The following is a 17034-nucleotide window of genomic DNA, read 5'->3' on the forward strand; positions in this document are numbered from 1 at the left end:
TCTGTGGATCCCAGCAAGATTGAAGCAGTGCTGAATTGGTCACGTCCGACGACGGTGGCTGAGATCCGTAGTTTTCTAGGTCTGGCAGGGTATTATCGTCGCTTCATCGTGAATTTCTCTCAGATAGCCAGACCATTGACGCAACTTACTCGGAGGGATGTTCCATTTGAGTGGTCATCCGAGTGCGAAGATAGTTTCAGAGAGCTTCGTCGACTTCTGACTTCCGCACCTGTTTTGGCATTACCGTCAGGATCTGATGGTTTCAGTGTTTACACCGATGCCTCCACTCAAGGCTTAGGGTGTGTGTTGACGCAAAACGGTCATGTGATTGCTTATGCTTCCAGACAGCTGAAATCTCACGAGGAGAAGTATCCCACTCATGATCTGGAATTGGCAGCTATTGTGTTTGCGCTGAAGATTTGGCGTCATTATTTGTACGGTGTTCAGTTTGAAATCTTTACTGATCATAAGAGTCTGAAATATCTGTTCACTCAGGCTGAGTTGAACATGAGGCAACGTCGTTGGATGGATTTGCTGAAGGATTATGATTGCGAGATCAAGTACCATCCAGGTTCTGCGAATCTCACAGCTGATGCGCTTAGTCGCAAGGTGAGAGCCTCTGCACTTCAGACTTGTGCTTTGACTAGTGCCATCCAGGATAGTTGCTCGTTGGGGTTTAACTTCAAGCATCGGAAAGGTATGGAGAGCATTCGTGTTGCTACCATTTTATCTGAACCCAATTTGTTCACTCGGATTCGAGAAGCTCAGATGTCTGATCTCAAGACTCAGAGATTAGCTCGGTTAATTGGTGGTGATAGTAATTTCCATTATCAGTCCAATGGTCTTCTGTGCTTATCTAATCGGGTTGTAGTACCAGAGGATGACACTTTGAGGGACGAGATATTGTCTCAGGCGCATCGAAGCAAGTTAAGTGTTCATCCAGGAAGCAACAAGATGTATAGAGACTTGAGGCTGCGGTTTTGGTGGAAAGGGATGAAGCGCAGCGTGTATCAGTTTGTCTCCAAGTGTCTAGTTTGCCAGCAGGTTAAGGCAGAGCACCGTCGACCGGGAGGATTGTTGTTGAACTTACCTATTCCAGAATGGAAGTGGGAGCATATTACGATGGATTTCATTACTCACTTGCCATTATCTTCGAGGAACAGCGATGCTATCTGGGTAGTGGTGGATCGACTCACCAAGTCTGCTCATTTTCTGCCGTATAATCGTGATTTCACTTTCGATCGTATGGCTCGATTGTACATTCAGGAGATTGTACGTTTGCATGGAGTGCCTGTCAGTATTGTTAGTGACAGAGATCCTCGTTTTACCTCACGGTTTTGGGGTAGTTTCCAGTCAGCTTTGGGTACTACACTGAGTCTGAGTACTGCTTATCATCCGGAGACTGACGGTCAATCAGAGAGGACTATCCGTACGCTTGAGGATATGTTGCGAGCCTGTGTTATGGATTTCGGACCCGCTTGGCAGGATCATTTGCCTTTGATTGAGTTCGCGTACAACAACAGCTATCATCGTAGTATTGGTATGGCACCATTTGAGGCGTTGTACGGGCGACATTGTCGTACTCCATTATTCTGGGATGAAGTCGGGGAACGACAGGTAGAGGGACCGGAGTTAGTCCAGCAGGCTATAGATAAGGTTGCAGTAATCAAGAAGCGGATTAAGACTGCTCAGGATCGACAGGCTAGTTATGCGAACACAAAGCGTCGACCTCTTCATTTTCAGCCAGGTGAGAAGGTGTTTCTCCGAGTTTCGCCTTTTCGCAGGATTTTGAGATTTGGTCTCAAGGGTAAGCTGTCTCCGAGATTTATTGGTCCATTCGAGATACTGGAATGTGTGGGAGATTTAGCTTACAGACTTGCGTTGCCGCCGTACCTATCAAGTATTCATGATGTGTTCCACGTATCCTTGTTGAGACGTTATGTAGCAGATGAGTCGCACATCTTACATCCATCTGAAGTTCAACTTGATACGGATTTGTCTTACGTGGAGCGACCAGTTCAGATTCTAGATCGCAAAGATAAGGTGTTGCGGAATAAGATCATTCCTCTTGTCTTAGTGCAGTGGCAGCGTCGAGACACTGAAGAAGCCACTTGGGAGTTAGAGAGTCGTATGCGTTCGGAGCATCCAGAGCTCTTTTGAGTTGTGCTTTGTATAAGTTTGTGTTTTCAGTTGTAATCATAGTATCAGTTGTATTCAACAACAATTGAGATGTATTAATGATGTTGTTATTTCGTTTTGTTCATTCTCTAAGCCTGATTTCGAGGACGAAATCTTTTGAGGGGGGGAGAATGTAGTAGCCCGAATTCCAAATTGGGTAATTAACGGAGTAATGGTGATTAAGAAGGTTTAAGGTGTAATTTTGGCTATGGTCATGATCGGACGGACCGAAGAGGGTTCGGAAGCACCGAAGAGTTCGGACGATCCGAAGTGTAGTTCGGTGAATCCGATCATAGGTGTCAAGTGTTGATCGACACGTCATTTTCCATGCATGTTCGGACGGTCCGAAGTGTATGATCGGAGGATCCGATCATGAGCTGTCAAGAGCCAATGGACACGTAGCGTTCGGACGTTCCGAAGTGTTGTTCGGAGGATCCGAACATGGCCTATAAATAGTGCTCGGATTTCCTCATTTTGACTTGCCAATTTCTTGAGTTTTGCCTCATAGTTGAGAGGATTTGGAAGGTTTCTAGGGTTAGTTGTTGGTCGAGCGATAGCCAAGAGCTGCCAGGAGTAGTAGCGTAGCGGCGCCTGAGTTTCAAGGCAATCGACATCAAAGGGCTGTCGACGGACGAAGGTAAACCCTAAACCTTTGGTAGTACTAGGGAGTACTGGTTTTGCTAGTCGAGCATGGTAGTATTGATTGAGTATGCTTTTGATGCGTAGGCTTGTGCTAAACCTGATTAGCGGTGTTGCGTAAGGCTAGGCTTGCTGTGATAGAGGTACGAAAGTACTATCCGAGATATCCTGGTTGAGTATACATTCTTATATGTGTTGCATGAGTATTTGCTGCATTGTTATATGTCATATGATGCATGCTATTATGTCACGAGTTATGATGCATATTGCATATCATGTTGAGCCGTATCTCCTTCGAGATAGCCTTTACTGTTGAGCTGTATCTCTTTCGAGATAAGCTATATCTTGGGGCCGCTCAGCCCTGTCTTGTGGACGCATGGACACCGAGAGTACACAGTGGCCGACGGGTCGGGAGGGCTTCGGTGGTCCGGGACATTTTAGGTCCACGTCTGTCTTGTAGTGGATGCAGTGACCCAGAGGTTGGACCGCGCGGCACTATCCACTTGGCGCCTCTAGACTGAGCATTGTTGAGATCCTTTTGTGACTCCTGTTTCTTGACTACCCCGGTATCATGATCATAGCATGTGCATTTCATATAGGTCTGTATACTCATACTTTTGTACTGGGCGTTCTTATCGCTCACGTCCTCGGTTTTGTTTATTCTTGGACACCCCATTCCCACGGGGCAGGCCTCAGGTTGGATGGCTCAGGAGGAGCAGGAGGAGGACGTTGAGTAGCTGGTTGGTTTAGTTTTCAGTGTTTTCCATTTGATTCGATATGGTTGTACTGGATATTTCATTTTGAGTTAGTCTAGACTTCGATTTCTATTGGGTTGTATAACTATTGTTGTTGGCCATATTTCCGCTGTTATCTCTGATTATAATTAATTAGGTTAATTGCATGCTTAGTTTTTGGTTAGTAGGTGATTCTGGAACGGGTCACTACAATGGCTGTCCTAGGGACTGTAGCCATGGTTAGAACCCTACCTTATCATGTCTAGGAAGTGACCAAATCAGTTTCTCCAAGCCTAGTTCACGGATCATTCAGATTTTTACAGCAACATGTCAAGTTTCCCACGGTTCTAAAATTCTGTTTTTTTTTTTATGAAGATGGTTTCAGTTTTGGTGTGTTATTTGGATTATGGTTGGCTTCTAGCCCACAGCCATGATTCATACAACTCTCCATCATGTTTAGATCGAGCCAAGGTCGATCAAATGGCCCTTGGAACGAGACAAGACAGTACAATATTGTGATACAAAACACTACACAACAAGTGAGCTCTCGGTAAGAGCTTGATTTTGTCCTAGGTATTGGTTTGGGTTATGGTTGGATTTTATCCCTTAGCCATGGTCCAAGCCATGCATTAGGATGTTGGTATGAGTCTCTGGTTGATGATTCAAGCCCACGGCCATTTGTTTCATCTATATACCTCATGCACACACCATAGCTGCTACTGAAGTTTCTGTATGTGATAGCAACTGTGAGTCCTATTCAGAAGGCTTGTGTGAGTTCTTGGTAAACTTTTAGCCTATGGCCTTGGACTGGACACTACCTTAATGAGTTAGGAAAGTCGTGTTTTTGGCCGTTCGTGATTTGGTCTAGTTTAGAGGTCGTACGAGAATTTAAGGTGAAAGGTGCCAAAATGACTCTCGAAAGTGTGTTTTATGTTTTTGAGTTCCATTCACCTATTTTCGTGTTTTACAGTCGTTATGCATATTATTCAGTATGTTTGGAGTATTTTTAATCATGGTTAAACGTCGGTTTAATGTTGGTTCAGGTTGGTACATGCCATTATTAAGAATCAAGTTGTTGGTCCGAATCGTCTCGTTTTTGGTTAAATTGTCAAGTTTTTGGAAAGTTAAGATTTATTGCATGTGTCACATATTAGAATTAAGTCGCAGCAAGCCTGGGAACAATCCAACTCATCCGGTAAAAATAAGGTTATAATTATATTACGTGCATAAAAATATAAAATGTTTATTTTGAGATATATGCTATATGTCTTGTGGCCACCTTACGTTTATGGGTTTGGAAGTCAGTAGGCGCGACCGAGAACCTCTCTGCCCGGTGACTTATGACCGGTTTATGATTATGTATGGGTAAAGACATCCAGTCCAAGGGCTGTGATTGATCTCTACCGCCCAGTATACTGTGGTTTAGTCTGATCAAGCGCTTACGTTATGTTATGGGCCACTTGCTTAGAAACATTATCTCTACCAGAAAAATAATGATATGTTATGACAGAACTCTATTGAGCAAAGCTTTTACGTATGATTTTCAGATATGCACGTAGTTATAATTATTCATGATACGATTTTCACCGTACGTCTTAAGATACTTTAATTTTACATTGCATGCGGTTTTACGATATATTTACTTATTATTCACGATATATATACATGTTGAGTCTTTAGACTCACTAGACTCGACTGTTGTAGGTATTGATGAGGTCGAGACCGCGGGGCGGAGACCAGTGAGCGATCTTGGGACAGCAGTAGTAGACCCGAGGACCTCATGATTTAATTTATGCACCTTTTATCATTCAAACTCGATTTTAACATGTCGGACTATTTTTAAATTACTGTTTGAAACACTATGTTGACTTCCGCTGTTATTTTGAGGTTATGTTATTTACATGTTTATTTTATAAATTGGGCAAGATATTTATTTATTTAGAAATTTTTTAATAATTCCGCCAAATTATGAATACGAAATATGGGCCTTTTCAGGTTTGGTACGGTATATCGAGTTTTCCAAACAATACAATATACCGCACCGAAATATACGGCATTGGAATATCTGATGATGATACCGTACCGAAATATCGGTATACTGAAATCTCGGTATAGCGAAATCTCGATAATGAATACGATATCGGTAAATTACCATTGATAACAAAATTATATGTACAAAAAAAACTTTTCCATCCTCTTGCAACGTAAACTGATCACTAAGTACAAAATGAAAGACCAATTTGGATGTACACTCTTGACAAGAGCATATTTCACCATTATATATTTAGGCTAGGTTATCATCCAGTAGGAATACATATAGGCAAGAATCTTTCAAGTTCTGGTAGCCATAAAGCATTTCTTATGTTCTGGAATAGAATGAAGCCATAAAACCATAACACATAACAAGTAAATACATATAGGCAATAATCTAACCAAAGTTTGGCTCTTTAACGAGCACCCTCTCCCTGCACAAAGCTCAATGCAGCAGCGACATAGGTTGTTCCTAATGAACAACCAGATGGTGGCGGACTCTAGGAGAACAACGTGGCGATTCAGAATGGTACGAGACAAACATATGATGATGCGTTCTTGGCTTCTTCCATGCGAACTCTACACAAAAGCTTCCTCGGTTGGAGGAGAATCATGTTAGAGTTAGGGCAATATACAAGACTCCAAGGAAGACTTGAGATAAACAAGAAATCCTTGTTTGTTAGGCCAAACCCAAATTGTTGGAGTAAAGTCTGAAGCCCAACACAACATAATAGAAATTGAAATCTTAAAATGCCCTAATTTATAAGCGAAATTTTCGGTATTTCGGTATATACCGAAATATCGAAAACATTTAAAATATATACCGTATACCGTACAAAATTTTTTGATACCGAACTGAAAATTTTTGTATACCGTTAGTTTCAGTTTGTTCGGTATGTGTCGGTATGGTATGTGCAGTATACCGGAATTTTCGATATTTTTCTCACCCCTACCTGTAAGTAACATAAAAAAAACCTTTTATATATTTAATAAAAGGTATTTAATATTCAATATTATTACTTTCACATAGTTTGAAATGTATCATAATATATATCTATCCTTGTCTACATTTTTAATTAATATTAAGAAATTTATAAAAAAAAATGGGATATATGCCTAAATTTTTTAAAATAATTAATAATTTAAAAAATCTATGCACGTAAATTAGATTGTCATATATTTGTAGTATATATGCAATAAATTTTAATTAATGTGCATATAAAATAAGAATAATCTCTTGTGAAAAGTTTCACGGATATATATTATTGAGATGAGTCAACTTGATCTATACACAGAGTAATTTGATTGAAAATTTGGAACAAATATATGATATTGCAAAACAAATTGTTTTAGATCATGAACCAAAGATAAAATTTTGAGTATAAAATTAGAACAATATATTAATATCAATATTTATTACACTTGTTTGTGTGCTCAAATATCATATATTAGTACCCAATCTGAAAAAATTAATATCATATATTAATGTAAAATATTTAATATTTTGTATCAATTTTCATACAAATAAACACGTGTCATTAATATCAAAATTTGTCATACATCTTTGATACTCAAAAATCATATATTTTGCTAGATCCGAAACATTAAGTATTAAAATATATCATTTATTAATACAGGTCAAGGTATAGCGAAGTTTCATACAAAAAAACGTGTTATTAATATCAAAATTTATTATAATTGTTGTATGTTAATATCATATTTAAAATATTTATTTTTAAAATATTGTATATTTATTCAAAATTTTCTATTTTTATATCGAATTTAATTAAAAAAGAAAGAAAAAAGAAAACAGGCATGAGTCTGGTACTGCAAAATCGATTTGACTAAAACTAAATACATTGATAAAAACTTGTATGAGACGGTCTCACGGGTCGTATTTGTGAGACGGATCTCTCATTTGGGTCACCCATAAAAAAATGGCAAAAACTTGTGTGAGACGGTCTCACGGGTTATATTTGTGAGACGGATCTCTTATTTGGGTAATCCATGAAAAAGTATTACTTTTTATGCTAAGAGTATTACTTTTTATTGTGAATATGGGTAGGGTTGACCCGTCTCACGGATTAAGATCCGTGAGACGGTCTCACATGAGACTCACTCTAAAAAAATATTCCTTTTTATGCTAAGAGTATTACTTTTTATTGTGAATATGGATAGGGTCAACCCGTCTCACGAATTATGACCCGTAAGACGGTCTCAAATAAGACTAACTCAAATACATTTTACTATTAGCACGGAAATTTATTGATCATTTTGCTCTAAAATTGTCCCATTGGTTTTGCATTTTCACGGTAAACCGAATCAGGCAAAAACTCGTAGTCGTTTTGAGTTTACAGAAGATCTCGTAGGCAATTCTCATGGGACACCTAGGCGAAGAAAACAATTTTCACAAACCCTAGAAACTCCTTAAATTCAAGAATTAGGTATCAATCCATACTGATATCCATCGCCCCAGTCTCGGAACCGATTGAAGTTGATGAATTAATTATGGTTATTGTGAACAAGTAGTTGCAAGTTTGGAGGGATAGAGGAATTCTGGTATATGCTGGATGGTTTCACACTTGCGATGGGTGTGACAGGTTCCAAGTTAGAGAAGGCTTTAGGCGATCAGTTTCCTGAGGGGGAGCGGTATTTTGGGTTGGAGAATTTCGGCAACACTTGCTATTGCAACAGCGTACTCCAGGTGGGATGTTGTTGTAGCATTCATTTCTCGTTTATTGTGATTTTAATTTCTCGTTTATTGGGGCTTTTGATGAGTTTTGGGATGTGTGTTTTGGCTTTTGGGATGTTTTCCTTGGTCATTTCGATTTTTGTGGTCAAGTCAAAAGGAAAAGCTAGGACAGCCTCCAACCATGATTATAAGTTTATATTGGTTTGTTGATTTTTGTTTTCTTGAGTGCCGATTTCAGGGAAAGAGTTTATTGGGTCTGCCATGTATTTTTTTTATTTTCTTATGAGTTTTATTAAATTGGGTTGAAGTAAAAAAATTGGTTTGTTTTGGTTTGGTTAATTTGGTCTTGGGGAAGAAATTGATATGCCATTTGTAAAGGAAACTGGATTACTGAATTTCAAGTTACGAACTGGATTGCAGAATTTCAAGTGTTATTTACTGCATGGATGGCCTCAATTTGTCCTTAATGCAATCTCAATGGCTGTTGCTGAGATCTCCTGTCCGTTTTTACCTTGATGAGTGCTGAAAGAAATGTGTTTTGGAAGTGTAGCAAAAGCCTTTTATTATATGACCGTGATGAGAATCTTGAATGCTTCCTTACTTCGATATCACTTGTTTTTGCAGGCTCTTTACTTCTGTGCGCCGTTTCGTGAACAACTGTTGGAGTATTCTTCAAATAACAAAACAAGTGAAGCAGATGAAAATCTCTTGACTTGTCTTGCAGAGCTGTACTTCCAGGTAGTAGATTCATTGCTGAACTAAGTGTTTAGTTTTTGGCTGCTTTGATACATCTTTGAGGCATTCGAACTGCTTATAAGCTTCTTACTTGACTGATCAATCTATTTTGTCGGAATTTCGTGAACTTAATACACGAGGCCAAATCGCTTGCTTGGTAAAAGAATCCCTCTGATGTGAATGTGTTTATCATGGTTCCAAGTGCACTTTGAAATACTTTTTTCATAATTTTCATGGCTCATTTCATGGTTTTAATCATCGTCTGCTAAATAACAAAAGAAAAGCTTTGGTAATTACCTGAAAGGCTGAAACATTGGTTTCTTGACATTTGTTAACCAGTAACTATCCATGAGAAATGTTGGAAAACACATGGCTGGTTCATTTTGCCTGATTGGTTTAGCAACCATCAGTTTGGGACGAAGCCACATTGTGTATTGGTGATGCAGTTGGTTTGAATGCCTGTAATTTGGCATACTCTTGAGATTTGCAAATTAATGTGTTAATTAATTTTGTGCAGATAAGTTCACAGAAGAAGAAAACAGGTGTCATAGCTCCAAAACGCTTTGTACAGAGAGTAAGAAAAGAAAATGACCTTTTCCGAGGATACATGCATCAGGTGTGTTTTTGGTGAACGATAGCTTCTTTTGCCACTTGGAAGCACTGTGTTGGTTTCAATAGAATCTAAGTTGTCCAAGCTTTTTTTTTTTCGAGTGCCAAACGTTTCCTGGTAAATCCTTTTTTCACCATTAATCTATTGTGATTAAAATTCATGTCCGAAGTTTAGATACGTGTTTGTGGACACCAAAGTTATTTTTTTTTTGTTCATTTGATTCCTGAAATTCACACCAGGAATTTGTTGTCACGAAAGATTTTATTATAAACATTCAGAACATTTATTGTTTTGCTACGTGGTGCCGTGGTGGTTGTTCATATAGCTTTGAACCTTTTAGTTCTTTTAGATGGCAACTTATTGGAAGTTTCGACAATTAAGCAAATGTTGAGTATAGATGGTTATGAACTTTACAATATACTAATCTTCTTCATTATAACTTTCTCTTTTCAAGCTTCAAGATGACGTGAAATCCATGCTTTCATGCAGGATGCCCATGAATTTTTGAACTTTTTGTTAAATGAACTTGTCGACACACTGGAGAAAGAGTCTAAAAAAGTGCCAAGTATTCCACATACTTCTGCTGTTGAGGGTCTTGCAAATGGGCTAAGCAACGGCCCTATAAATGGTGTTAAGAAGGAACCATTAGTTTCCTGGGTGCACACCATTTTTCAGGTTAATACTCTGGGAATTTATGAAAATGATAATTTTTGGATTCAGATTTTATTGACTGAATCTCCACTCACATCAGAAATGTGCTGTACCATGATATAAAATGATCGTTGCTTGCCTGTTACGACTTTTTAGCAGAGCTCAAGCTTTTTTATACATAGCATTTTAGTAATTTTTTATTGCTTGAGAACTCATATAATCATTACGTGATGTGGTTGCCAAATGTTGATATGCTTCTTGCTCATTTTATCTCCGACTCTCGGCGAGACGCAGGGTACTCTTACCAATGAGACAAAATGTTTAAGGTGTGAGACAGTTACAGCAAGGGATGAGACGTTCTTAGATCTGAGCCTTGATATCGAACAAAACAGTTCAATTACTAGCTGCCTCAAGAACTTCAGCTCCACTGAAATGCTGAATGCCGAGGATAAATTCTTCTGCGATAAGTGCTGCAGGTAGGCTCCTTTCTTGACATATATTCTCACCGAGACTTGTCAGAAAAATTAAACTCTGTACGCTAAACACAGTTTGCAAGAAGCACAGAAGAGGATGAAGATAAAGAAACCCCCACATATCCTCGTCATTCATCTCAAGCGATTCAAGTACATGGAGCAGCTAAATCGGCACAAGAAGTTGTCCTATCGTGTGGTATTCCCTTTGGAACTAAAACTCACCTGCACCATGGACGATGTTGACTCCGAGTACTCATTATTTGCCGTGGTGGTACACGTAGGGAGTGGGCCGAATCATGGGCATTATGTCAGTCTCGTCAAAAGTCACAATCACTGGCTGCTCTTTGACGACGAAACTGTGGAGATGATTGAGGAGTCGGCTATCCAGACGTACTTCGGTTCAGCTAACGAATATGCGCCCAATATTGACCATGGATACATTCTCTTGTATGAAAGCATAGCTGGCGATAAAGCTGAATAAAATTTGATCCAACAATGGGAGCCCCCTATTCGTTTCGGTTTAAAGTTCCATAACATGTGGCCGTGCTGGAGACTTGGTTTTCATGTACAGTTAGACAGTGAAGGGATTTGCACTTTGTTACAGACTGCTTCTGTTACCTGGGAGCAGTTATTAGACACACAGAAATAAGAATGACTAATACTTGATTTACCTTACCAAGTTCTATGCATTCGTATCGGGCCAATCATGTTAACTTATTATAAGCCCCAGAAACAAATTACTTGTTTGTTTTCATCATGAAGCAAAACCGATTGGAAATCGAGTCACGAGTCTATTTTCTGATTATTTCTTTTCGTTTTAATTGTGAATCGATTTGATCGATAGATCGTCTCACAATATATCTACTTAAAATTAATGATATCGTAGTAACATAATCAAATTAATTTTACAATATATCTACTCAAAAGTTAATGGTATTTGATGTCAACCGGGCAAATCGGGTAGTAGCCGGGTGGGCGATTTGCCAAGTCGAGTGTTTAGATATATGTGCGAATGTTAATGCGAGTTACTGATGGCCCGGGGTGGTTGAGCTCCCTGTCACCTGAAAGACAACGCCCGGGATGATTTGAGTAATAACCCTGAAACCACAGAACGTTAGGGGAGCGCCGGAAGTTGTTCCGGCGTATCCACTCCGACGCTCAAGTCAGTGATGTACGCAAAGGAAAACTTGGGAAGAAAATAAGAATCTTCGTGAGTGCTTGTGTGTTTTTTAGAGAAAAGGATCGATGCCCCTTGAGAATACCTGCGAGGGGTACTTATAGGTGAATCGGGTAAGTGACTTGCCCACAAAGTTCGGGTGATGGTCACGATTGTGGGTGGTGGGCCACGTTGTAAAGTAGTGGGCCACGTGTTGAATGTTGGCTTGGTCACAGAACGTGGGAGTACAGGTTCCGAGTTTTCCGGAGAACGTGGTGACCAGGGAGAGATTGGGTTTTCTTCCCAGATATTATTTACCCGGGAACTTCTGGGACCGGGAAGCTATAACCCCGGGTACTGACTGGTTATTCCCCTGGTAGTCGCTTGCTACGTGGTGCACAACTCGCCGGGCCAGTGAAGACCCGGGATCCTTCCTTCACACCGGCTCGCCGCATGTAACCATACTTTGGTATCTCCTCCCTGCTCTCCACTTATCCGAGTCCAAGAACCTTCCGGGTCCGGAGCTTTACCCGGGCCCGGGCTCCTTTGGGGGTATCACCACTCCCTCCTAAAAAAGGTCGGGCTAGAGTCTATCTCGCTGTCCCGATTAGTAAAAGAAATGGTCCACACACCCTGAGCGAAGCCTTATAGAAATTTTAGAGAGATGGACACTATTGCTGGTGCTGCTACAAAACCCTAAAATTCGAACTTATCCGCAAGGTTTCGTGTTTCGAGGACTGTTATGCTCCCTCGATATTTACGCCTGTCTTTTAGCCTGCTTGGTGCAACTTCCAATATTCATTCCCACCGTTGATATATTCGAGAACCAACGATTGTGATTCACTCCTCTTCCCTATATATATATGATATCCTCCCACCCTTCCATTATCCTCCGCTGATTACTTCAATAGACATGGCCGGCGCAAGCAGCTCAAGAACTCCAGGGATGATTGAAGCGCTTGGGGAACCATACCTGGAAGCTCAAAAATCCATAATAGAAAATGAAGTGCTCAACGAAGTTCTCCGCTATTGGGAAGAGCTTCAAAAGCTGAAACTTCTTTATGATTCTGGGGAAGCCACCACCCCTGCCCTGGTATCCAAACTAAAGACAGTGCGCCGACAACTACACATAGCTGAGTGGGTGGACATCTTCACGGATGGCCGCGTCTATCAGCTGATGCTCCGACAAGAATTGAAGCTACTGAAACGTATCCTCGGTTCTCCCAGTTTCTGGCAAGGCTCCACTCCTCCTCTGTCTGCTTGGTTGAAGATGCGAGTACTTGTTATAGAAGAGAAATATGACGATGTAGTATGCACCAATGTATATGGTTGAATAAGAATTTATTTTAGTTCTTTTTTCTCTATCACCACTCGGCTTATAACCACTGTAAATCCACTGACACATCATGAACTGCGTAAAACCATCTGAAATAATTTACTAAAAACTTCTGGACTTGATATCTCCCGGGCGATTAACCCCAGTGCCGGGGCCTTGCGCTCCCCGGGCTGTGAATCACCTGCGGGGGCCTCGTGCTTCCCGGGCTCCATGAAATGCCGGGGACTCGTGTTTCCCGGGCTTGGATAAGTGCCGATACCCTAAGACTCCCCGCCCCTTGGTATGGTGTCCCATACACAAATTTCGATTTTTGATACTAAAGTTCCGCCGAGGGACGCTCCATTTCCCAAGGTAATAATGACACTGTGACATTGATATTTGTTCGCGTCCCTTTGACTACCTGGAACAATTTATCAGGCGTCTCTTGACCCCATACGTGTGCTCAAATCGATGGCTGCACTTAACCTCTCTCCTGCCTAAATGCGAAGTCGCTTCGTCTGCCCAGAAACTTTTCGGCTTCTTCCGTTTCGAATCTCATCTGCTTATAAATAGATGAAGGTGAGAGGATAACGATCATTCTGCCATGTCGAGCTCAAGTGAGTCAACTGTCTGCAACAGCCCGTACAGCCCGTATGGACACCTGCCCCCCTAAACGTGTGCCCATCTAGAATCTCTGCAGAGGACCGTCGAGGAACTTATTATGACGAGGGTTATGTCCACTTGGTATAAGATTCAGGATCTTATACAATCATACCAGGGTGGCCTGGTTTTCACCAGGCCCCAGAGGGCACTGGCGCGGAGATACAGGCGGGAACTCCACGTGACGCACGTGGCAGAGCTGGCCACCGATCCAGTTCTGTTACAGGCCATGTTGCGGAAGGAGTGGAATCAGCTGAACAAGCTTGCTGCCACCGAGTCTTTTGCCTCTATTCCCCTTCCCGAGCTGCACAGTTGGATGTCAGAGTGGCAAGATCATGTAGGCTCTAGGATGGCAGCTGTAATATGGGACCGGTTTCATTAATAATATTTTGCTTCGCGCATGTTTGTATTTTCCTCAAACTTCACTGGCTTTTAAGATAAAATACTGAGGTCTAAACCTCCTGAACTTAAAGTAACATGCCAGGGCTTTAAACCTCCTAGGCTTAAAATGGTAACATGCCGGGGCCTTAAACCTCCCGGGCTTAAGATAATAACATGCCGGGGCCTTAAACCTCCCGGGCTTAAGATGGTAACATGCCGGGGCCTTAAACCTCCCGGGCTTAAGATAATAACATGCCGGGGCCTTAAACCTCCCGGGCTTAAGATAATAACATGCCGGGGCCTTAAACCTCCCGGGCTTAAGATGGTAACATGCCGGGGCCTTAAACCTCCCGGGCTTAAGATGGTAACATGCCGGGGCCTTAAACCTCCCGGGCTTAAGATAATAACATGCCGGGGCCTTAAACCTCCCGGGCTTAAGATGGTAACATGCCGGGGCCTTAACCTCCCCGGCTTAAGATAATAACATGTCGGGGCCTTAAACCTCCCGGGCTTAAGATGGTAACATGCCGGGGCCTTAAACCTCCCGGGCTTAAGATAATAACATGCCGGGGCCTTAAACCTCTCGGGCTTAAGATGCTAACCTGCCGGGGCCTTAAACCTCCCGGGGTTAAGATAATAACATGCCGGGGCCTTAAACCTCCCGGGCTTAAGATGACATGCTGGCTCTCTTCTTGGAATGTTACTCAGACCGCCCTGATGACACGTGCCCCATCTCTCTCATCCCAACGGTCGGGGATGTTCCATATTCCGAGGAGCCGATCAGTCTGACACCCTCATGATTACACGTCCTTTCACCTGCCCTGCACAGCTGACAAGGTGCATCCCGTTCGTCCGTATCCATTCAGATCAATGGCGGAGATCCACGATCCGGGTGTATTCTTCTGAACCAATGCGGACCTTCGGATTACGGCTAGATCTACGGCCCAGATCGTTTCCCCGTTCCTATATATATGTCTCCTTCTCCATCACTCCCCACTCTTTAGCAAACTCAAGCTCTCGCGTCTCGAAACCCTGCACAAACTCTGCTGCATCCTCGGCGTTCCGACCACCGTTTTTCTTCAAAAACAATCCTTGTAAGTCCATTTCTTCGTCATTTCTTCTTCTCATACCTCTTCTACGTCAGGTAGGATCTACCACGGCTCCTCGGAATTTGAGGAAGAGGCCCTGCTTGATAGCCCACCGGTTTCTGCTTCTCCCATTTCTGCTTTCCGCCCCCAAAATCCAATTTCCTCTCCTCCTCCCAAAAAACTAAAATTTTCCCATGGGGCTGGGTCTTCAAGCTCCCAGAAGAAAAAGAAGAAGGCAACTTCTTCAAAACCCTCAGCCCGGGCTGCTTCTTCTCCAGCCCAGGCTGCTGCTACTGGCCCCCTGCCGTGGTTTTCCACCATGGCCAGCTCCCTTCGAGCCAAATCAGCCGAGGAGATCCGTCTCCTTGGCTCCATCCATACTAATTTTGACATCATCATCCCGGGCCCTAGCAACCGGGCTGACCAGCCACCAGAAGGGTGTCTAACCTTCTTCCGAGACCAGGTGGCCAATGGTCTCAGGTTTCCCCTCCACCCCTTCTTTGTTGGGATATCCTCCCTTCTGAGTATTCCCCTTAACCAATTCCATCCTAATGCTATCAGGATGATGACTTGCTTTTTTACTCTTATTTCTATGTACCCTGACATCGCCCTTGAGCCTTCCCTTTTCAATTTTTTCTTTATCTGTTATATTGGCGATTACGCCTTTTCCTTCAAGACCCGGTCTCACCACAAACTTTTCGGAGATATCCCTTCCTCCGTCAAGGACTGGAAACGCCGGTTCTTTTATATCCGTCTTCCCCGTCTTCCCGAGTGCCCGGCTGGGTTTATTTCTGCCCTCCCTGCTCAGCCCGGTCTCCCAGAAAATTACCGCACCCTAGACTCTTACACCCTGAGCGAGGAGGTGGTGGGCGGAAAAGTGTATAGCTCCTCCGCCCTCCTTAGTGAAAAGCTCCTGATGGCATTCGGGCTGAGTCCCAGGGTAGAGGACCCTACCGGTCGCATCATCGAGGAGTTCGACCCCTCCCGCTCCGGTAGGTTTCCTCTGCTTGCCATTTATATTTCCTTAACTCACCCTTTACCTGTGACTAACGGGTTGCTTGATTTTCTGCAGACGTCGAGATGAAAGAGGCCTTTGCCCGGAAAATGGCTGAGGAAAAGGCAGCTAAGAAGGCTGCCCGGAAGGCTGCCGCCGCTGAGAGAGAGGCCCGAGAGCGCCAGGGGTCTTCATCCCGGATGGCTACTGAAGGCCCGTCTGCGGGGGAGTCAGTACCCCCAGTGCCTGGTGAGAAGGAGACCCTGGCCCCTGCTGAGGTGGGGCAGGTTGGTACCCCTCCAAGTGCCCGGGCTGCCAAAGTCACCGGGCCCCCGGAGCACGGGGTTATTACAATTGAGGAGGAGGACGAATCTTCGGATCAGCCCCTCCTGATTGCCAAAAAAAGGAAAGCTTCCCGGGAGCTGGTTCGTGTTGAGCCCCGGGTGGTTCAGGGGTCAGGGCCCGTCCCCCCGGTGTCCCCTGGAGGATCCTCTCAGGTCCTTCCTGCCATCATTCCTACTCCTCCTGCAATAGCCGAGACTATATTCTCGGCCGGGAGCTCGAAGATGGGCTTCCAAATACTGAAGCAGGTGGTGACTCCTGCCGAGGAGACCATCCTTCAGGATTCGAAGGCCGGGGATCTCATGCTGGAGAGCCTCAACCTTATGCTGGCTGTAAGTTTCTTCTTCCACTACTT

General features: G+C 42.8%; 1 protein-coding gene across 1 annotated transcript; it reads left to right on the plus strand.

The window, feature by feature from the left end:
• Positions 1-7861: 7861 nt before the first annotated feature.
• Positions 7862-11529, plus strand: LOC140829386 (ubiquitin carboxyl-terminal hydrolase 4-like). Its single transcript, XM_073192579.1, has 6 exons — positions 7862-8286; positions 8899-9012; positions 9527-9625; positions 10109-10294; positions 10565-10746; positions 10819-11529. The coding sequence occupies exons 1-6, from the start codon at positions 8146-8148 to the stop codon at positions 11222-11224; spliced, it is 1128 nt and encodes a 375-aa protein (XP_073048680.1). The 5' UTR covers positions 7862-8145; the 3' UTR covers positions 11225-11529.
• The last annotated feature ends 5505 nt before the right edge of the window (positions 11530-17034 follow it).

The sequence above is a fragment of the Primulina eburnea genome, chromosome 1, assembly GCF_022965805.1.
Source record: "Primulina eburnea isolate SZY01 chromosome 1, ASM2296580v1, whole genome shotgun sequence".
Classification (NCBI taxonomy): domain Eukaryota; kingdom Viridiplantae; phylum Streptophyta; class Magnoliopsida; order Lamiales; family Gesneriaceae; genus Primulina; species Primulina eburnea.

Bases quoted from the DNA above. Each gene is read 5' to 3' on its own strand.
- LOC140829386 (XM_073192579.1), top strand. From the start codon at position 8,146: ATGCTGGATGGTTTCACACTTGCGATGGGTGTGACAGGTTCCAAGTTA. The intron at 9,626-10,108 runs GTGTGTTTTTGG...GCTTTCATGCAG, and splicing joins TCCGAGGATACATGCATCAG to GATGCCCATGAATTTTTGAA. The intron at 10,747-10,818 runs GTAGGCTCCTTT...CGCTAAACACAG, and splicing joins TTCTGCGATAAGTGCTGCAG to TTTGCAAGAAGCACAGAAGA.